The sequence below is a fragment of the Micropterus salmoides genome, unplaced genomic scaffold, assembly GCF_014851395.1.
Source record: "Micropterus salmoides isolate LMB-PRFRI ecotype aquatic unplaced genomic scaffold, ASM1485139v1 Ms_hic_scaffold_1163, whole genome shotgun sequence".
NCBI lineage: Eukaryota > Metazoa > Chordata > Actinopteri > Centrarchiformes > Centrarchidae > Micropterus > Micropterus salmoides.
In genome coordinates this window covers 12,170-32,000 of record NW_024040223.1, presented here as the reverse complement: position 1 = coordinate 32,000, position 19,831 = coordinate 12,170, and the positions used below count along the sequence as shown (strand labels likewise).

Genomic DNA, 19,831 nt, shown 5'->3' with positions numbered 1-19,831 from the left:
AAGAGGCCAAGAACTCACATGAGGCGGTCCAGGGTTTGATGCACGTAATCTTGGCGTTGGTAATGTGTGCGTGTACCCGTACAGGTTCACTGGTCTTTTCCAGCAGGTTCCACACATCAATGCTGCCATCCTCTTTCCCAATGAAGAAAACAGCTGGTCGGGACAGAGACCAGCATCCCACAGTGCACACATGCTCAGAGCTTGCTGACTGAATGATGGGACCGTCCTGAATGTCATAGTTTACAAGAAGTTAAATTGAGTCAATGGGTTTAAAATGCAATAATATGTTAAATATTATGATTTTGATCTTGTTGTGTACATCATGATAACTTAAAGGACTGATTATGTTAAAAGTCTAGGATAACTTTGATCTTTTGTGTTAATTGTTATTGTAACTCAATCAAGTATGTGGATATGATTTTAACTGGTACTGTAGCTGAAACGACGGTTGTTGTTACCATGACGCCCTCCTTCCAGATGGCGAAGCTCCAGCCTCCTGTTGTCAAAATAATGTCTTTGAAGAAGGGTGACCGCTGTACCGTATCACCAACCAGTGATGGATGCTAAAACAGTGGAGGGCTTGGCACCTGGGGGGAGGAGGGACAGGAAGAGAAGGGTGTACTGTTATATTGACAGTAATTTGCTTCCACAGAAGCACAGAGCAATGCAATACGAGGAACAATTAACCCTCTGTGTCCCTTTAAATGCACTGACAAATTTGGACAGTGATTACATTCAGCATAGGTGCCAAACGAAACAGTTGACTTAATGTGCTTTATTAAAACATACATAGTTCTTATTAAAAATATTTTAATAAATTGGATATAATTGTTATTATGATTTAATGTATTGCTGTCAGTCGCTTCTTTTGTCTCAAGACTTTGGGGATACCATTATTGTTGGATTAGTGGATAACATAATGGATAAAATAAACCGCATTGTGGTCTGCTATGGAAATGGTCAACAGTCAAGAATACACGATTTGCAGTTAATGTGCTTATGTTCCTTTAAACTCATTTTGATAATTGCAAGCCAGAATACTCACTGTGCAGCCGTCCTGAGTCGTCCTTCTCCAGTTTCCAGTCAGTGTAAACAATCTCTCCATTCTGGCAGTAAAAATATACACATAATGGAACATGTTAGAAGGAAACATGGTATAAACCTGATCACATTTTATATTTTGTCTTAGTTTTGTTAACAGAGCTGCTGATAAAATTGTTACAAATGGGCTAGTCGATTAAAACTTGAACAGTAGATTTATTTTCCTGTGATTTTGAGATGGTAAATTGCTCATGTTCAATACAATAAAATGTGACATATTTAGCTTAACTTAAAGCCAATATTTAATTTTGGTACAAACAATATTTGTAGTAGAATTTAATTCTCAGTTTTGAAAGACACCCAAATTAACAACAACAATGTCATAATATTTGTGGGTTCTTCCAATACAATAATTCCTATAAAATAATATCTTCCTTAGTCTTTGTTCCATCATTAATATCTGTAAGCAGAAAAAAACTCTTAAAGGCTCATAGTGAAGAATGACTTGCTTTTATTTTATTGCTAAGAATATTTCACCTCTGTTCCAATATAGAGCTTGGTATTGACATCGTCCAGAGGTCTGAGTGTTCTAGCTGAGAGCGCTCTGAGCTGGCTGTAGTCCGGGATGACCATTAAGCTATCATCATTTTCATTAGCTTCCTCTGTCAGGGTAAACAGCAAGGGAGAGGGTAGGGAGCGGGGCAGAATGTAAGATAAGGGTAAAAGTTCAACTTGTACATTTCTTTCACATTCATAAGCCTTTTTCAGAAAGTCAAGAGAGACCGCAGGGTCCTCATTAGGGACAAAATGTTGACAATACACTGTAGAAAACTCTCACAGAGCACTTGGCTCCTGGCTTTCTTGAAGCTATTTTTGGGTCTTGTTTACAAAGAAGAAATTCCAAAACATGTATTTAACCATTTGAAAACACTAATCAGTTATCAGAAAAGAAAGACATCTACTTAAAAAAAAATAAGAGAGAAAGAGTTAATAAGAGAGATTTAACAGTGGATTTGGTGCAGCCTGCTCTGTAATCTGACCATGAACAGGAAGGACAAAAGAGATGGAGGTAGGGAAGGGTACAGCTGAGGTGAATGGGCTGGTACGAGGGGATATGAGGGGAATGGGAAAGAAAAGGAGGTGGAGGTGGGAGAGAGGATTGTAGCGAGAAAGGAGACAGTAAGGGAGAAGGGTGGGAGGGTTGAGATAGGCAGGACTGGTTGAGATGGAAGAGCCCTTTTCCATCACAAAAGCCCAACTGTCTGTCAGGGACAGTACAGGACTATCTGTTCACACCCCCTTATCAGCGGGCCGCTCTCAACCAAGTCTCAGCCTCACTCTGTTAGGTTAGCTCTTGAAGGTCAAATCAGATTACCCAGTCAAACATCTTCTAAATCCACTTTCCCCCAGTTAAGATGTGTGTAAAGATATGAGACAGACGATATAGCACAGCCACAGATGTAGACATTGTTTCACTTTTACCACACTGCACTACTCCTCTGCTGTTGCTCAATCCCCATGAGGGGTTGCTCGCAAACACTTGGTGTATAAAATCATGTGGTACTGTTGCAGGGCTGAGTGGAACAGCGGCTACCGCTTTTTGTGCAAGTGAGTCCAGCATCAGAAATGCCAAAAGGCTCTGACCAAAATGCTGAATACAGAGCTCAGAGGCAGACAGCGTAGACTCAATCAATCTCAGTCAAACATCTTAAGTAGCACCAAAGTATTTATCACACAGCAACTCATTAAAACCTTAATAACAGATTGCCTTAGGGCTGCTGAAAAAACACCAGCAGATTTACTGCCTCAGTTAGTGGACATATTAATTCTATAACCGCCAGCCAAAGCTGTGTTTAGAGAGGCAGACCTTAAGTCAGACAAAGACAGGTCTCTTCTTGACCAGCCAGGACACACACGATCATCTTCTGGCCCTCAAGGAGCCTGAGTAGCATATTGCAAAGAGCTGACAGTCCGCACGCCTAATGCTCTGCAACTATGAGGGCCTTGTTTTGGAAGTATCACTTAATAAAGTGGTATGAAACTGGAGGAGAGAAGAGGGACACAGACAGAAAACTAGAGTACCCGAGGGCTGAGTGAACTCCGCCCCACTGATCACTATGCTCAGCCATCCGAAGCAGAATAAAAGAATCCAAGATCCCCAAAACAGATCTGCAGTCATGCTCACACTTCTGAGAACTATCAGACATGGGATTGTTATGTTTATAATGTAAATGATTTGATCTCCTCGCTTGTTTCTAACACACACCTTCACAAATTAAGCTTTCCTCTCACCTGTGATGTTCTGAGGAGTAAAATGAAAAGTAGGACTACTCATGTAATGTACACAAAACCAGGCGAAATTTGCATTTTACATTTTGAACTCAGTGACAATGACCACAGAGCTGTCTCTTTTGTACAATCGGTTGCTTTCTAAAAGTGATTGAGTGAGTGTGTGAGTGAGTTATAACCCACTTTCATGATGTGCTCTGAATGCAACAATAAAACCAGTAATATTTGTAATAATGTAATTGAGTAATGCTCATTTGTGTGACTGATTGTAGGAAGAAGGAGGAAGGGAGACTGTGCCAATAAACTCAGGCAGCCTCAAGGGTAAAATTCCTCACCTGTGGTACTACTTATATTATTACCATTAGAGGTATAGTGTTCCAGGCTGAACTTCAAAGGAGCGCATTCTCCACTGGTATCGATCTTTGGCAGGGAAACCTGATGCATGACAGAGAAGAAGAAAACTAGAAGACAGAGACTAAACATTATGTAAAACAAAATCACAGACTACGTTCAAGGAACTGCACAAGAAAAAGCATTAAATGAGCCATATTTCAATACATAGATATATATAGATAAATACACACACATACACAGAGCTTTTAAATTTGAGTTGTAGATAATGTTACATTCATATTGTGGTTTAATGTGTTAGCACTGTGGGGAATTAGCCAAACTCAAAGCCTCAGTCCTTCCTCCTTTTAAGTGTGTCCACACTCAATATTCAACTTTGTTACTTTATTGGTTTTATTAAAAAAAAATGTTTGGCATCCATGAAAATGTCAAGCATGGAAGTGGAATAGCAAATCCAAATCTTATTATTTTTTGAAAGCTTTAGCTTACTCATGGCTTTATATCAAATGCAGGTGTATTCACATATCTACATATATTCATTTTTAAATATTTCAGCATCAAAATAAAATTTGTCATGACAGTAAATAGTCAAAATATGTTAACATTTATCAAATGTTTTCACAAAGATCGGCAGGATTAGCAGTATTTTCTTCCAGTATTGGTGGACTTCCAAGTTTTTGCCGTAAACAATACATCTTAATATTTACATTAAGAAACTTTTGTCCCAAAGAGTTATGATTCTACACAAATCATGAGTTTTGTGCATCCCCATTGCACCCTCAAACCCTGTAGTACCCTGAAAAGGGGTTTCCATATCCGGTCCAGGTGTTTGAAAGTGTCAGGGACAGTGGAGAGTGTCAACTGGGTCTTCTGATCCACATTTGGCTTCATGTCTGACATTGACTGGCTCAACAGTTTTGATCCTCGCACATCCCAGAACATTAGAGCACTGTAGAGGGAGAGAGAGACACAGACAAAATCTTTACATCAACCTGAATATTAATAAAAACAAATTATTAACTGATACAGACTTTTTGGAGACCTGCGTCATTCTCTAATTAAAGGCACAAAAAGCAGCACTGTCTGCTAATAACCACAGAAAGTGAGCAGTACTTTGGCATCACTTCATCTACAATTCCTTCACCACCAATCTATGGACATTACCCAGACTTCCAAATATATACTAAGCAGTCTGCATTTATATCAAAGCTACAAACATCTGCTAGAGGCTGATACTTCACTTCAACTTCTGCACACTGCAGTCAGAAGCATAGTCCACTCGCTAAACAAATAAAAATAAATTGCTGATAGGCGGTTCCAAAACAGCTGATGAGAATTAGCTCAATCAACTCTTAGCATGTTGAACCTGATGGAAGCGCGTGCATGGGAATGAAAAAAACACATCATCAGTGAAGCTCCAACATACATACTCAGAGTTCTCACTAATCCTGCTTTCTGAAAAGGGGCCCTGGTATATTAGATGACATGTTACACAACTCTCCACAATTATTATTTCACAGCTCAAACACATAAAACACACACTGGAAATGTTTCTCACAGATGCTGAAATAAAGTATCAGTATACTATTTCAACAACTTCATCATGTCTTGCCGTATACATTCACACATATCAGGCCAAGAATTCTCTAACATGTTTGTGTGTAAGCGATGATGACTAACAATGATGTCTAGTGGGACCTGTAATCTGGCTACTAAAGACAGTACCCTCATAGACTGCACATCTCTTAAATATCTGACACAATACAGTGTGGTCAGCAGAGGGAGAATAAGCTAGTGTTGTTTTTGTTTTTGTTGACACAAGTCCATGGAGAACCTGGCAGATGCTGTTTTTTGAATGTCACAGCAAATGACAGTGGCCCACACACAGTGGTGGAAAGTAACTAAATACATTAACTCAAGTACTGTATTTTCAGAGACAAATACAGACTTTTTTATAGCTTGCTTTTAGTGCTGACCCCAGGGCTCTCAAGTTTGATCAAAAGTTTGGAGTGAGATAAAGCGTGTTAGAGGAGGAGCCACTCAAATATTTGCCGCAGTGGCCCCTCGGCAGTTAGATTTTACCTATAAATAACTGATCCGAACAAATACAAATTATAATAATAGGTAGATCTGATAAAAGATTATTTATATATATACTTATATTTCAAAAATACAAATGTATCACAACAAAAAAGAAATTTGGCCCCAAACAAGCCCACTGAACAGCAGTTCTTTACAAATAGGCCTACAGTAGGATGGCAGAACTTGCCCTACACATGTATGCCAAGCTGTGCGTGAGAGTAGGCTACACATTTCAGCTTGTAAATAGTGTTTTGTGTTGTAATTGTTTGTTGCACATTTTAATGCCTCGATGACAGCGGTAGGGGATTCCCACTTGAAGCACTGTGCCTCAAGGCTAGCCATTTTCACCTTCATGATGGATAATAGCTTTCTGTCCAGAAACAAAATATAGGAAAATATCTCTAGTCCTTTCCTTAGTTTCAGGTAGCCAAAGCTAAGCCCAGTGGTGGACAAAGTACTACTGTACTTATGTACACAAGGTATTTGTACTGAACCACTTTCTACTACTTCACCACATCTCAAAGGGAAATATTAAACTTTTTACTTTATCTGACAGCTTCAGTTACTAGTTACTTTTTTTAAAAATGTATGTGTATGTATGTGTATGAAAGTTAAAAAAAAATAGGATGTTTTGATATAAATTAAATTACTTAACAGTTTATACAAGTCCAGCTAGTAGAACTACATCAGTTAGGCTAATTGACGGAAATTTAATTGGCAACTGTTTTGGTATTAGTCATTTTTCATGTAAAAACATTTCATGGTTCCAGTTTCACAAACGTGAAGATTTGCTGCTTTTAATGTATTGTCAATCATTTTGAGGTTTGGACTGACAAAATAAGCATTGTGAAGGTCCCACTTAGGGCCCTGGGTAACTGTGACAACATTTCTCACTATTTCGATTAATGGAGAAAATAATCAGCTGATTAAAATAAAAATAATCATTAATTGCAGTCTGATACAAAATAGTTCAACCTCAACCAACTACATTAATGCATGAGGAATAATAATCTACTGATAGAATATATAATAGTATACAGTCATACGGGACAATTTTCTTTCTGCTTTGAGTAGGCTACTTTTATTTTTAATCTACATCTTCCAGCTCATCGCCTACTTACATACTTTTACTTAACTTTTTCAACGCAGTAGGCAGGGTGCAAACTAGGGGGGAGCCAGGGGAGCTTAGCTCCCCTAAATAAGATATCAGCTCCCCTAAAAGCATGATTTGTGAAATTTTGGGGGGTCTCGAAAATATTGACAGCATGCTTTATTGCCAATAATTTCTATAGTTCTCTATCATCGTGGATCCATGCGTAAATTCAGGAACGATCACCGACCATCCGCAGCGGGCATTTTCTGAAGAGACGGAGCCCCAGCTTCACTGGTGTTGTGCCGAGTTGTCCGTGCCTTGCGGGACTTTCGGATAATTTATCACTGTTGATGAACCACACAAAGAATATTATATAGTTTTTAAATAGCCGGCTACTTGAAATAGACCCACGAGGAGCCGCGTCGTGCATGCAGTTGTCGGCAGCACGGCATGCATGCAAAACTGAAGGTATGCTAGAAAGAGAGAGAGAGAGAAAATGGTCTTCAATAAACCTCAGTTTATATGCATATTTACAGTGTAAGTTGAATGAATGGAGACTGCAGCTCCGCGGCTTCCCCCCCCCATCGTTGTGCACAAAACCACACATGATTTAGTAGACAATAGGCAGGACCTGACGATTCTGATTGGACTATGTAAACCCTTAGTCGGGGACAGCTCTACTTGCTTTACTAGTTAGGCTACTGGATTCATATTGATAATACAAAAATGTAATCAACAACTTTTTAACATTTGACTTTTACTGGTAACAAAGTATTTCTACATTGTAGAATTGCGTAAAAGATCTGGACACTTCTTCCGCACCCTCACGTGGAACAAAAGATCAGCTATAGTAATTCATGGTAGATCATAATTATGTCAGTTGAAAATAATCACACGCATACACAAACACCAACAACACTGGCAGAATAGCTTTTACCAGCATGTACAGTGCTATCACAACACACAAGTACAACTGATGAGAAAATACAACCAGTCACTGATCATACTGAATTCCACAGACAGACAAAAGTGAACAGGGTAAAGGGGAATAGTAATAGAAGGAATGCATATGTTCTGTACCTGGCAGAAGCTGCCAACTATAAACAAACACGCATGCTTGTTAAGTCAAAATCTCTCATATATCACTTGGTTATATTCACTTCAGGCTGACAGCATTTCATAAATTTAACATTTTAATTCAACATCTTCCTGTATAAGACTTACAAGTCAGGGGAGCAGGTGACGACCTGAACAGAAATGTTATACTTGTTCTCCACTGGTAAGCCAGTCCTGGTCACCTAATCAGAGAGAGTGAGTCACAAAACCAACAAATGTCTGTCTAGTCAGGCTTTGTAATGTAAAGAGCTGACAATAGTGAACAAGGTTCCTGAAGATATATGGGAGGTAAATTTGCCCTGGGGGGCACTTTGATGATTGCCTTATTTTACTTATCCAGATGAATGCCAATGTTTGTCATGATTTATTGCAGTTGGCTGTATAGACACGAGGGATAGGCAGCAACAGGAAACCAGAATTATAGCGTTATTCATTCTTCATTGTTTAATGAAAAAGATTGTACGAACACAAAGCAACATGCTTAGATTCTGTGGACTTGAATCAGTGTGAGACCACTGTTCATTATTACTGTATGGACATTTTTATGGCTGCTAACATTTTCTTGGTTTTTAGCAAATATCACTTTAGGGCAATACATTTTTAGAAAAAAAGATTTTCTTTCATGCTGGGCCACTATTAGCGTACGGAAACTGGATGGCAGACATTATGATCTGCAAGTGAAAGTCTGTCAGTACAAAAGGAACCCATCTTGATCTGGATCAGCACCAACTATGTTTTATCTTATTATTTTTTGTTCTCTCACAGTATCATCCCTGTATACCTTCCTCGAATCTTGCACTTCCTATCATCATACCCTCAATATGTTGCATTCTAACCTTCACAGCCTTTTCTCTGCCCTGACTTCAGCCTTTTCTACTTCCCTGTGCCTCCTGTCAGTCTTGTTTATATTCAAGTCAAATGTAAGTCGCTTTGGATAAAATCGTCTGCCAAATGAGAAAATGTAAATGTAAGTGGCTTTTAACCTTAGTCAGTTAAAAACTCTGCCAACATTCTAAAACTAGATATAGAAACATATAATAAGAACTCTGATCATTTAAGTGTTTAATGTGTTCCTATCAATTTGAGACTTAGAGGTGAAGGATTAAAATGTACTCTAGTTGGCTCCAGTGTGTTGGAAACTATGCCAGCGTTTACATTAGATATAATAAAATAAGCTTGAGAAGAAGAAAACATTAAATAATGTTTTGCTGCTGTATAGTCACACAAAACACCTTTTAATAATCAAGACAGACCAAATGAAATACTGATAAACTTTGTGGAATGTTCTTTTAGTCTGCAGTTGTTACACCTTCCAACCCCTGCCCTTCAGCTCTGTATACCTCAAATGTTGGTGGCAGCCACTGGACATCAGTAATTGGTGCTTTGTGGCTGCTGTCTAAGGCAGACACTGCACAGTAGCACACAACGGGAGTCTTATTCTCTTTGTTGTTCTCGAGGTCCTGATGGGAGGTCAGACACAAAAGGCACAGCATGTTCAGTGAGCTCAGACAATTCAATCTTTAAACAGTGCTGAACAGCCATCCTAAAATGATCCAGCAGGATTTTCAAATATAGTACGCTTACCAAATTGTACAGAATGTGTAACAAAGGATTTTTTTCAGTATCACTGAATCATAATAGTGCTGCTGTCACGTAGCATAAAGATTCAAATAGCACACTGGTGTTAATAGCAATATGGATTATGGCACACTTTTTGCAATACTAGATATAAAACCTGGCAACAGGGTATAATATTAACAGTTCAACATTTAACAAGTGCAAAACTTCTGATTGCTGATTGTGACACAGTTTGCACGTCAAAAATAACTTTATCTTTTTCTACTTTTTTAATTTTATTTAGATTACTGGTTTTAAACATCTACTCATGCTGCTGCATGCTAACTCTGAGTGCACATACATCTGCTTGTTTGATTGTGCAGTGCAGTTGGATTTAAATGGTTCAAACAGAACACAAATCTATACAGGAGGATTTTTATTCTTCGTTTATCTGATGAGCTAGCAACAGGTGCTGGTGTAGAACAGCTTTCACAGCACTCAATATGGAAATAAAGCCTACAACTGCCATCGTTTACACTGCAAACACCAGGAGGGCAGCAATCTGATTTGCTTGCGTGTGTTATCATCTATGGGGACAAACTATGGTGAAAGATGGAAGGCTTGTGTAACAGCTGGAGTATGTGAGCTGATGCTGTTGACTCTGGGGAATGAAGAGCAAACAAGGACAAAGAGAACAGAGGGAGGTGCGGACGGTGGGAGAGGGGAAAGCAAAAGAGAAGGAAGTAGTGAGGACAGGGATGAAGACAGCTGTTCCACTGTAGAGGCAAAAAACACACACAAAGCAAATGGGGGTTGATGATGGGGGCATATGTGCCTATTTAAATACAGCAGCCAAGTAGAAGACGTCAGTGGAGGTCAGGCTTTAATGAACAGAACTGGTTTAATGTATGGCCTCTGGATGTCTCAACAGGCTACGGTGGATTTAATGTACTTGCTATGGTGTGGGTTTAAATCTGAGCCCAAGTTTATCATTACCTCTCTCTCCCCCCACCTTTCCTTTATTACTTTACAAAATAATAGAGGGTTTTTTTGTGAGGCCTAACAGGGTGCTTTCGTTTAGTAGTAGGGTCATGTAATTATATAAATTTGCTTAGAGATTTACTCCTGGCATCACCAGTACGTTTGTGGGACTAGTTTTGATGGCTGTGGCTGGCTTGAAAAGGACCATTAGGCCACTGCATTCCCATCTAATGAAAGGGTGAGGATGAGGAGAGAACTCAGGAGTCAATGTATCATCATCTCACTCTGTCATACAGCCCACTGAAGAGTACTGCCTGTCTTTTACAGCAAATATGTTGCATGCTTTGATAAACTGAGGACCCCTACTTGAATAAACCAAACTGACATCATCACTAGCCAAATATTTAAAGTAACTGATACCAGATTTAATACACCAACACTAATATAAAACATCATGTATAATTGTATTATTGTGCATGTTAGAGACAGGATATGGGTACTTACGAATGTGTCAGTGTTGACAGAGACCTTTTTACCAGTTGGCTGTGTTCCTTGTAAGTGCGTAACGTGAGCAGAAATGTCCCATAACACAACCTGAGACAATAGCAATGCAAAATCAGTTAGAGGAGATCAATATCTGAGCTGTGTGCTAAATACACTTCATCATGTGAAAAACACATAAATCAGGGAAAATGTCAATTTAAAACAGAATGGGAACAGAAATAATACATGGGAACTGTACAGGATTATGACTAGTAGTGACCAAAGGTGTATTACATAAATCATATTAATCTAATTTTCTCTTATAATAAAAATAGGGGCTTGGGGAAGTGGTAAAGTACAAAAACTACTATGAGGCAGAAAAGGCAGCAGATGCAGTAATGCAGAAATGCAGAGTAGAGTCAAAGTCAGCACCTGGCCATTTATGCAGCCGCCAACAATAATATTTGGATCAGAGGGGCAGAACTCAAAGGCAAAAATGTCATCTGGGCACTCCAGAAGCAACTGCAAACAACACAGAAAACCAACATACATATGGCAGAATTATTATATTTCAAAGTAGACATTTCTACATATTGGGTGCTTGCCATCCCAAGTATTTATTTATTCTCCCCATACAAAGCTTAGCTTTTAATCCACAAAACCAAATGCACACAGTAGATTCCACTTCTTCAGGCACAAGTGGAAATAGACCGAGGAGGGGCAGCATGGTATTACAAAGAAGTCATTTTGTAGCACCTTGCTGGAGTTTAGATTAGCAGCGAGACTAAACTACAGCACTTTGCTCCCCACACTAAATAAATAGATTTATTTCCATTATATAATGTATCTGGTTTCCGCTACACATTACCCTTTACCACTTTGATCCCTGTTCCAGCAGACAGTGAAACCAAACATGACACATGCACCAGTTAAGGCATACATCATCCAGAACTCATATTACTTTTGAGTGATTTAGCAGCTCAATTTTATTGATTGAAAGCCTGGGTCAAATCAATAGAGCCTATCAAATTTTGCTGAAGCAAATAATGGTCTTGAATAACAGCACAAAGCAAATCCTTCCAGCCGTTTCTTATCAAAGTGTATCTCAAACAGATGTGAGGTGAGAAGGTAGAGAAATTCTGTCTTTCTTCTTTTCCAACTTGTCCACTTTCCACATTGACTCAGAGGGTGCCTATTATACACTTTCCATACCTGTGGATTAGAGGGGTTGGAGAAGCTATAGAAGAGAATGAGAGATGGTCTGACGACAAACGTTTTGGACTCGTTCAACTGCTCATTCTTCTTCTCTGCCAAAGCCACAGCGATCAAACCTACCACATCAAAAACACATCATACTCTGTATCAACTACACTAACTAACAAAAAAACCAGATGTTAAATATGTTTACAGAGTTTGAGAAATCTGTGGTTTATCTCTGACCCCTTCTTTGAATAACATATATTCGCACTGATTACATGTTTTTGCACTGATATTATTATCAGTCTTGCTGGAAGTGTACCTTATGGGGGATGACAGCTAAGCAACATTACAAAGCAGTACTGAAGAACAGTAATGCTTTTAGATGAGGATTTGAAATTCTGATATTGGTTAGTGACAGTGTAATAACAGGGAGAATGGATGTTATTTATTTTTGTTATAATCATTGCCAGCATTGTCCATCAAAACTATCCTTGCCAGCACTTTTCAACCCAACGCTATTATAGACATTTAAAACCATAATCTACTGAACATGTTCTAAAATGACACTAAGTAAACTAATCTGATCCAAATAACATTTTGTTTCACTAAGAATATACTAATATTATAATATACAATACAATGCATTAATGCAAAATTGTGTGAGCAATTTTTCACTGTTCAAACCCAGCGGAGAAATCTGTTCTCTGATGAATTCTGTACTTTACCGTAGATGGTAGGGTGCCAATTAATGCTGCTGATTTTCTTGTCCTTGGTGTACTTCTGGTCTGTGAAGGCCTGATAAAGTATCAAACCTTCGGAAACCTTCCCAGACCAGTCACCGTCTTCAGCTGCTGTGCCCAGAGCTTTCCAGTCATCAATGAACACATTCATGATCTCTTCTTGCTGAAGGACTTGCAAAACCCTGCAAAGAAAAAAAACAAAAAATGTTTTTAGGTAAAGCGGAAACACTTTCATCTAAGTGTGCATAATTTTTCATTGCCCTCCATTGTATTTCTCCATAGCTACGGTACAACATTTTCTAAACTCCAGATGTTTAATTATCTCTTACCTGAGAACCAAGGAAGATTGGGGGTGTGGGAATATGTACAATTACAATGTGTTATTGAAACTTTTGTTTGTGAATTCAACTATGACAGCACAAAATATAGTACAGTTGGAAGGTGAAAGCATCATCAAAGTACTCCCTTTAAATATTTTGATGCTCCTACAGTGGTATAGATGAGTGTGAGTACCCTGAGGCCGATACAGTAATCTAATCTATTGAGTTGGCTGGGTTGACTATCAGTCTTGCTATCCAGTATAGAAAGCAGAACATGACATCACTTGAACATTTCATTTTACCTGGGGGTCACTGAGTTGCAAAAATTCTTCAGGTTCTCAGACTGGAGGTTGTTCTCTTTTTCTTCATCACTTAACTCTCTTGGCACGTACTGGGTAAAGACATTCTTCTGAAACTTCCTGCAAAGTGGGCAGAAAATAATTATACAATATATTTGTTGCAGTGGAGAAACTATACTAAACTACTACTAATATACAGCTATATAATCTGTCTCACCTAGTATAAGGCATATAAAAAAATAATTGTCTTACAAAGGGATTTAATATTGCATTCTGTGTTAAAATCTTATTTTCTTAATGCATTGAAACAGGTAAAATTATTTCACCAGACTGGCAGATGCTGGCAGAGTGCTTTCCCCCCCGTAGAACAATTCCCTTTTATGTGTAATGATTTGCTGCCATACCACTGTGTCTGAGCACTGCTGCTCTGCAGTCTGGGAACAGACTGAACCCCGCAGTCCCTCTGCATCTTCTTGATGCTGAATCTGCTGTCTTGATAGGAAGCACACTCTAGGTAGGCATCCTTGGCATCTGCAGCGTTGCGGTCGGAAAAACAGACTGGTAATCCAAACTTCCTCCGCACTCTGGTGAACTTGTACAACAACTTAAGACAAAACCGGGACAAAATAGAGAGGTGAAATGGAAGGACATATTTAATGTGTTTTTTATATACTGTGCATATTTAATGTGTTTTTTATATACTGCAGTACCTTTTCTCTGGTCTCTTTGATAGATTCTTCTTCTATTTCCTGCTCACTACCAAGAGATATCCATTGCCTTGGTGCTGGGATTTTATTGACTTCATTCTGAAACACCTCTGGTGTCTCAGGCTCTGGGGGCTGCAGTACACAGAATTACAAGAGTATACAGTATAAAGAACAGGAAACACACTAAAGTAGAAGGTGAGGGTTTTTTATGAACTTTCCACATTTTGAAGTTACAGCAAGATAGTTAAATAGATCTAGAAGTCTTAAACTATTTTAATCAGCCATTAAAAATATTCGAGCTACCAAAGCCCCATGGGCCCTCCAAATGTATGACCACTGTTACCAGCGATTCCTGTTAGCGGTAAGTGATAAAACAGCGTACACATCTATAATATAAAAGGAAAGTAAATAAAATTATAACATTCCGGCTTAAAAAATTGTTAACCAGAATAAAAGTGAAATAAAATATTGTCCCTGCACTGGTGCTAATATGCCCATGCTAAATGATTAAGGTATTTATCCTCATGACTAGGAAATATTTATTTATATTTATAACAAAAACACCAAGTAGTGGACATGAAATTAGTAAGAGCAAAAGCAGTGCATTTTGTTACCATAACCAAAACTACTGTCTGCTTACGTTGAGGATTCTGTCCTTAGCTTCTGGTGTCAGAACCAGGTAGAAGCTCTGATCATAGGTGAAGTCCCTGTCAAAAACCAGTAAGATCTCATCCTCTGGGTAGTCCTGTCAGATAAAAGAATTTTCAACATTCAGCTATTTTCATGACAGCGTTTCTTTAGAAAAAAAGTAATGTGGTGTATTTGAATGGATTCTGGCAACCACAAGGGAACTACAGGAAGAATTTGGTCAAGATAGTGTGCAACGGAGTGAGGTGGATTTCAGACATGAAGACTGATGCTGTAGGATTTAGGAACACAGAAAAAGACAGACAACCACACACGCATCACCAAAGAACAGATCAGTCTGTATGGGTCCCACATCAGAGTAATGTACTGAAGTAGAATGGGCATGACAGCATAAAGTAAAAGTGGTGGTTACCACATATTTCATCAAGATCAGAGACAGATGGGAAATGAAGTTAAACTGGTTACTGCTCTGTTCCCACATTTTTGTAACCTGGGAGTCTGTATATCATCACAGTGTCTTGGGGGTATTGTCTGAGCGATCTGTATGACAATGGATCAGCCTCACCAGCACAATCTGCTTCACAGGCCTGAAATCGGACACTGCAGCTCTTGTCTTAATGTCCTGTATGATGTCGTCTTTTTTCAGCAGCTTGTAAGGGCTCTCTATTGTGACGTCCTTGTCTGTGCGGCAACCAAAGTGCTCCTGGGTGGCTGATGTCAGGACCATGGGGAAGATATCTTCAGGATGACCTTGGTGAAAGAGTTCACGATCAACAGAGACTTGGATTTTATGAATATTTGGGCCAAGCACTCAATAATAGCATCAATTGATTGCTGGGTGACTTTCCAAAAAGTTATAGCTACTTCTATTTCAAAACATTGTTAGAGATCTTTAGATACTTTTTTTTGTTTTGGTGAATTTATTCAGAAACACAGTGTGTTCATATTCTCTTTCTCCTCTCCTGCAAACTGTAGCGAGTATGGCCTCATAAAGTCAATCTTTAGGATGATTCTGAAACGATAAGTTGAGGTGTCTTTGTCAGAAGCCAGAAGATTTGATACTGATGGTGTTATATACTATAATACTAATAATAAGCTAGGTTTTTCATGTCTATGTGTTCTATCCTGCAGTCTGTACACAACAAATTGCTGTCATTGTCTGTGCATCTTTAAAATATCTTCTTGAAATGATATGCACCAATATTACATAACAAGATTCCTTTAAAAATGGAGTGTCATAGTAAAACTGTTAGAATAAAAATATAAATGTTTAATGTCTGATTATGTCCTGCATATAAAATTTGTTTTCGTATCTTCACCAGAATGAGACAGGACTGACAGACATATGGGAAGAAAGCAGAAATGTAATTTGTATTTAGATGCAAACAGTGCTGAAAACAGAGATACAAGCGTGATGAGTGGCAATGTAGAGATTCCACAACTAAGCATCTAAACCTCACTTATCCACGTTGGATATTTGTACAGTGGGCAGGCTTTAAAGTCACCACTGCCTTTTCTCATCAAACGCACAACCATGCCTCTGATCCTTCACCTGCCTCTACTTGCAGGGTGGACCACCCTACAAAATCACAGGATGAAATGTAATCCTTGTAAAATTGCCTACAAGCAATGTCCCACTGCTTACTGCTCTATTTTCCACAATACTGGCATATGAGAGGCAGATCAATAATGCATGAATGTGAAACATAAACTGCTCAGTTACAGTCATCTAACCAGGATTGTTACTATATAAAACCGCAGTGCTGCGCCAGCACCACAGCAAAGTTGTCTTAATAAACAATATATGGAGACTCCTCCATATCTAAGGCCAGGCTCAGCCCAGGGCACACTACAGTAAACAGGACCCTGCATAATGATAGTTTTCATCCTGCTTGCGGTCTCTCTCTTCAAAGTCTTTCCACAAGGTTGCTGAGGGGACCCTTGGAATGCTAAAGTACAGCTTAAGTAACCACTTCCCAGCTGGGTGTGTCAACCTTTCCCACTCACACCACTTAGGCCTCACGCCAAATCATTGTAGTGGAAACTCACACCCCTCATTTCACAGAGTTATGTGTCAACTAAATGTATTCATGGGAAATATTTGCTTGAGAGACAAAGAGAGTGTGATGTGCAATGTTCCATAACCCTAAAGAATGCAATTAAACTGCACTTGTAGGCTGCGACTGTATATTGTAAGATATTTATACTATAACACAGTACAATGTAAGTATGGCTGTTTGTTTTCATTTCTCTTAATAGTGAAGAAATTAAGCCTGAACAATAGACCTGTATCAGCTGATATGATCATCTATCACTTATATCATCAAGGTCCTTGAGAAACCTGTTCAGGAGTGATGAAGTCAGTGGGCCACCATATAGGCATTGTTACTTGATGTGGACTAACAAAACGTTGGTCCCCAAAAGGTTAACAAATTTAATTACAGGTTACGACTTGGTTTTAGGTGACGTTTACGATCAGGATTAGGTCATGGTTAGGATAAATCTATTTGGATGTGTTAATTTGGGAGATCTAACAACCTTGTTCTTTTACTGTTGGTTGTATAAGATGAAAATTGGTGAAATTAATGAATACAATGAATACATGTACAAAACAGCCAGGACTCTTAACACCACTGTTTGTGACCAAAAGCTTGGTCACAAACAGAATGCATATCATTTGCCCAACTCATCTCTGATTTTTAGTTTCAGTCATACTTGTTACATCCTTACATTAAAGTAAGACAGTTCTCCTACATTATCTAAGACAAGTCTGAATAATTGGTTTATTCAGTACTGTGCAAATGTTTTAGGCAGGTGTGGAAAAAATGCTGTAAAGTAAGAATGCTTTAAATAATAGACATGTTAATAGATTTTAGTTTTCAAGTAACAAAATGCAATGTGAATGAACAGAAGAGAAATCCAAATCAAATCAATATTTGGTGTGACCACCCTTTGTCTTCAAAACAGCTTCAAAGCTTTTTCACAGTCCTGTAACTTTCATTAATTCATTGCTCTGTCAAATAAATAAAAGGTAATCAAATACAAGGTTCAAATTAGAATTATACAACTAATTAGTTTTCTGTATCCAAAGGCCTTGTAAGATTTACTAGATCTCTAGATAATGTAATTTAAGATTATTCAAATTTGCAATTCCTGCAGGCACCTACAACAAAAACTGTTTACTTTAAGGCAGCATCTATGCCGAGTATAACCAAAGGCCAGTTAACCCACCACTTTTTCTGAAATTGTTTACCTATTTATTTCAAGTTGACATGACTGTGAATGCACTAAGCTAAAAGAAAATATTTTAATTGTCTCTTCTACATCATAGTTTCATCATAGTAAATAAAGTAAAACAGTGAATAATTTTCTCTTACCAGGCTTTTCCATGTGTGCAGGTGACTGAGTCTTTTTGCCTGAAAGGGAAGTAACAGTCACCATTTTTTAACTCTCCATTTGATCTTCCTTAGACAAACATGCATTGTATTTACATGCATTAACTAGTTTTCACACCCTCACCTTTACCTTTCCCCTTACTGCCTGCACTGCTTGTTGCACTTTTTTGTCTTGTAGGTGGCATCGTTGCACTTAGGATGGCTTCACTGATGAGAAAGAGAAGGTTTATGTATAAATTCTCTGAAAACATTTCTCCTAGCAAAACATCAAACTGCACATTTTTAATCAATCATTATCAATTCACGTGGCGACATCTTGTGGAGGATAAGAGAATTGCCTTGCAATTTTTGCACTGCCCTTTAAGAAGGCTATCTAAATATATACTTTATCTGTAAATAGAAAATTCAGCCAAGTCTGACTTACATTTTTATGGTGTATTTCAGTTTATTATTGCGAAGGTTACAACTAATGATATAAAATGGGGAAGGAAGATTACGATAAAACGAACAATATCACAATTAAATCCAGCGATGAAAATGTAATTTAAAATACAATTGCCTAAAGTACTTAAATATAAGTATTTTTTATTATTTTGTTTATAGTATTTTATGCTATTTTAGAGTATTGTCTTTTTTTATATTGCCTACTGTTCCATTATATATATTAAATATTTTCTTAATTTATTTAAATGTCTTACTGTATGTAAAGCACTTGGAAGAACCTTGTTGTTGTTGGTCCTATACAAATAAACTTATTTACCTAAAGTATCAAAAGCAAAAGTATGGCCCCATTCAGAGTATTATGTTACATTAGTTATTGAAACTGATGCATTAAAGTGTGAGCAGCAATATCATATTATATTTGCTCAAGGTGCAGCTACTTTTCACTTACTTATATAACGTTAACGTTCCTATTGGGTAAATTGATTCGTCCGTGCATCATGTTTTAAAACATATACATTAAATCTTTAACTTATAAAAAGAAACAATAGATGTAATATATTTTCTGCTGGAATACATGAACTTAATACTTGCAATACTTGTACTTAACCTCGTTACTTTCCACGACTTCGAATTATGTTGGTCATAACTAATAACGCCACATTATCATAATGCAATATACAATATATAACGTTAAGTTACAGACACATTAACGTTACATCCGTACTTGTACGACAAGACGTTAGCGTAAAGCAGCCTAAGCTATTGTTAATTTAGCAGAATTTACTGGCTAGCTAAGTTAACTAGAAGAGGTAACGTTAACGTAATGTAAACAGATGTGGTTAAAGAGCTCTAGGAATACAGTTTGTTTATTACAAGTCAAGTTTCGTCGAAGGCGCTGCTATTCGCAGTTAACGATAATCGCACTAGAGATGCGGCTACTACACAACTATAGTTTATAAACGAATAAATAAAGTTTACCTGTAGTTAAACCGTAGCAGTTTGCTTGAAATCCTTTCCACAATTTCAGCTCGCCCGCTCATCAGTGGGACTGTTTGGTTTCCAGGGGTTACAGCAAAAAAAACATT

General features: G+C 38.0%; 1 protein-coding gene across 1 annotated transcript; it reads right to left on the bottom strand.

Moving 5' to 3' along the window:
• Nucleotides 1–7: 7 nt before the first annotated feature.
• LOC119898479 (dynein intermediate chain 3, axonemal-like) lies at nt 8–19,773 on the bottom strand (the record flags this gene model as incomplete). Its single annotated transcript, XM_038712654.1, is given in 21 exon segments — nt 8–226; nt 459–544; nt 547–587; nt 1,042–1,106; nt 1,579–1,703; nt 3,666–3,765; nt 4,477–4,630; nt 8,081–8,154; nt 9,313–9,432; nt 11,015–11,104; nt 11,426–11,515; nt 12,206–12,324; nt 12,919–13,115; nt 13,556–13,672; nt 13,957–14,156; nt 14,263–14,391; nt 14,900–15,004; nt 15,473–15,657; nt 18,285–18,323; nt 18,433–18,509; nt 19,725–19,773. Coding segments are annotated over 20 exon segments (2,310 nt in total), but the record flags the coding sequence as incomplete, so codon positions are not given.
• Between the last annotated feature and the right edge of the window lie 58 nt (nt 19,774–19,831).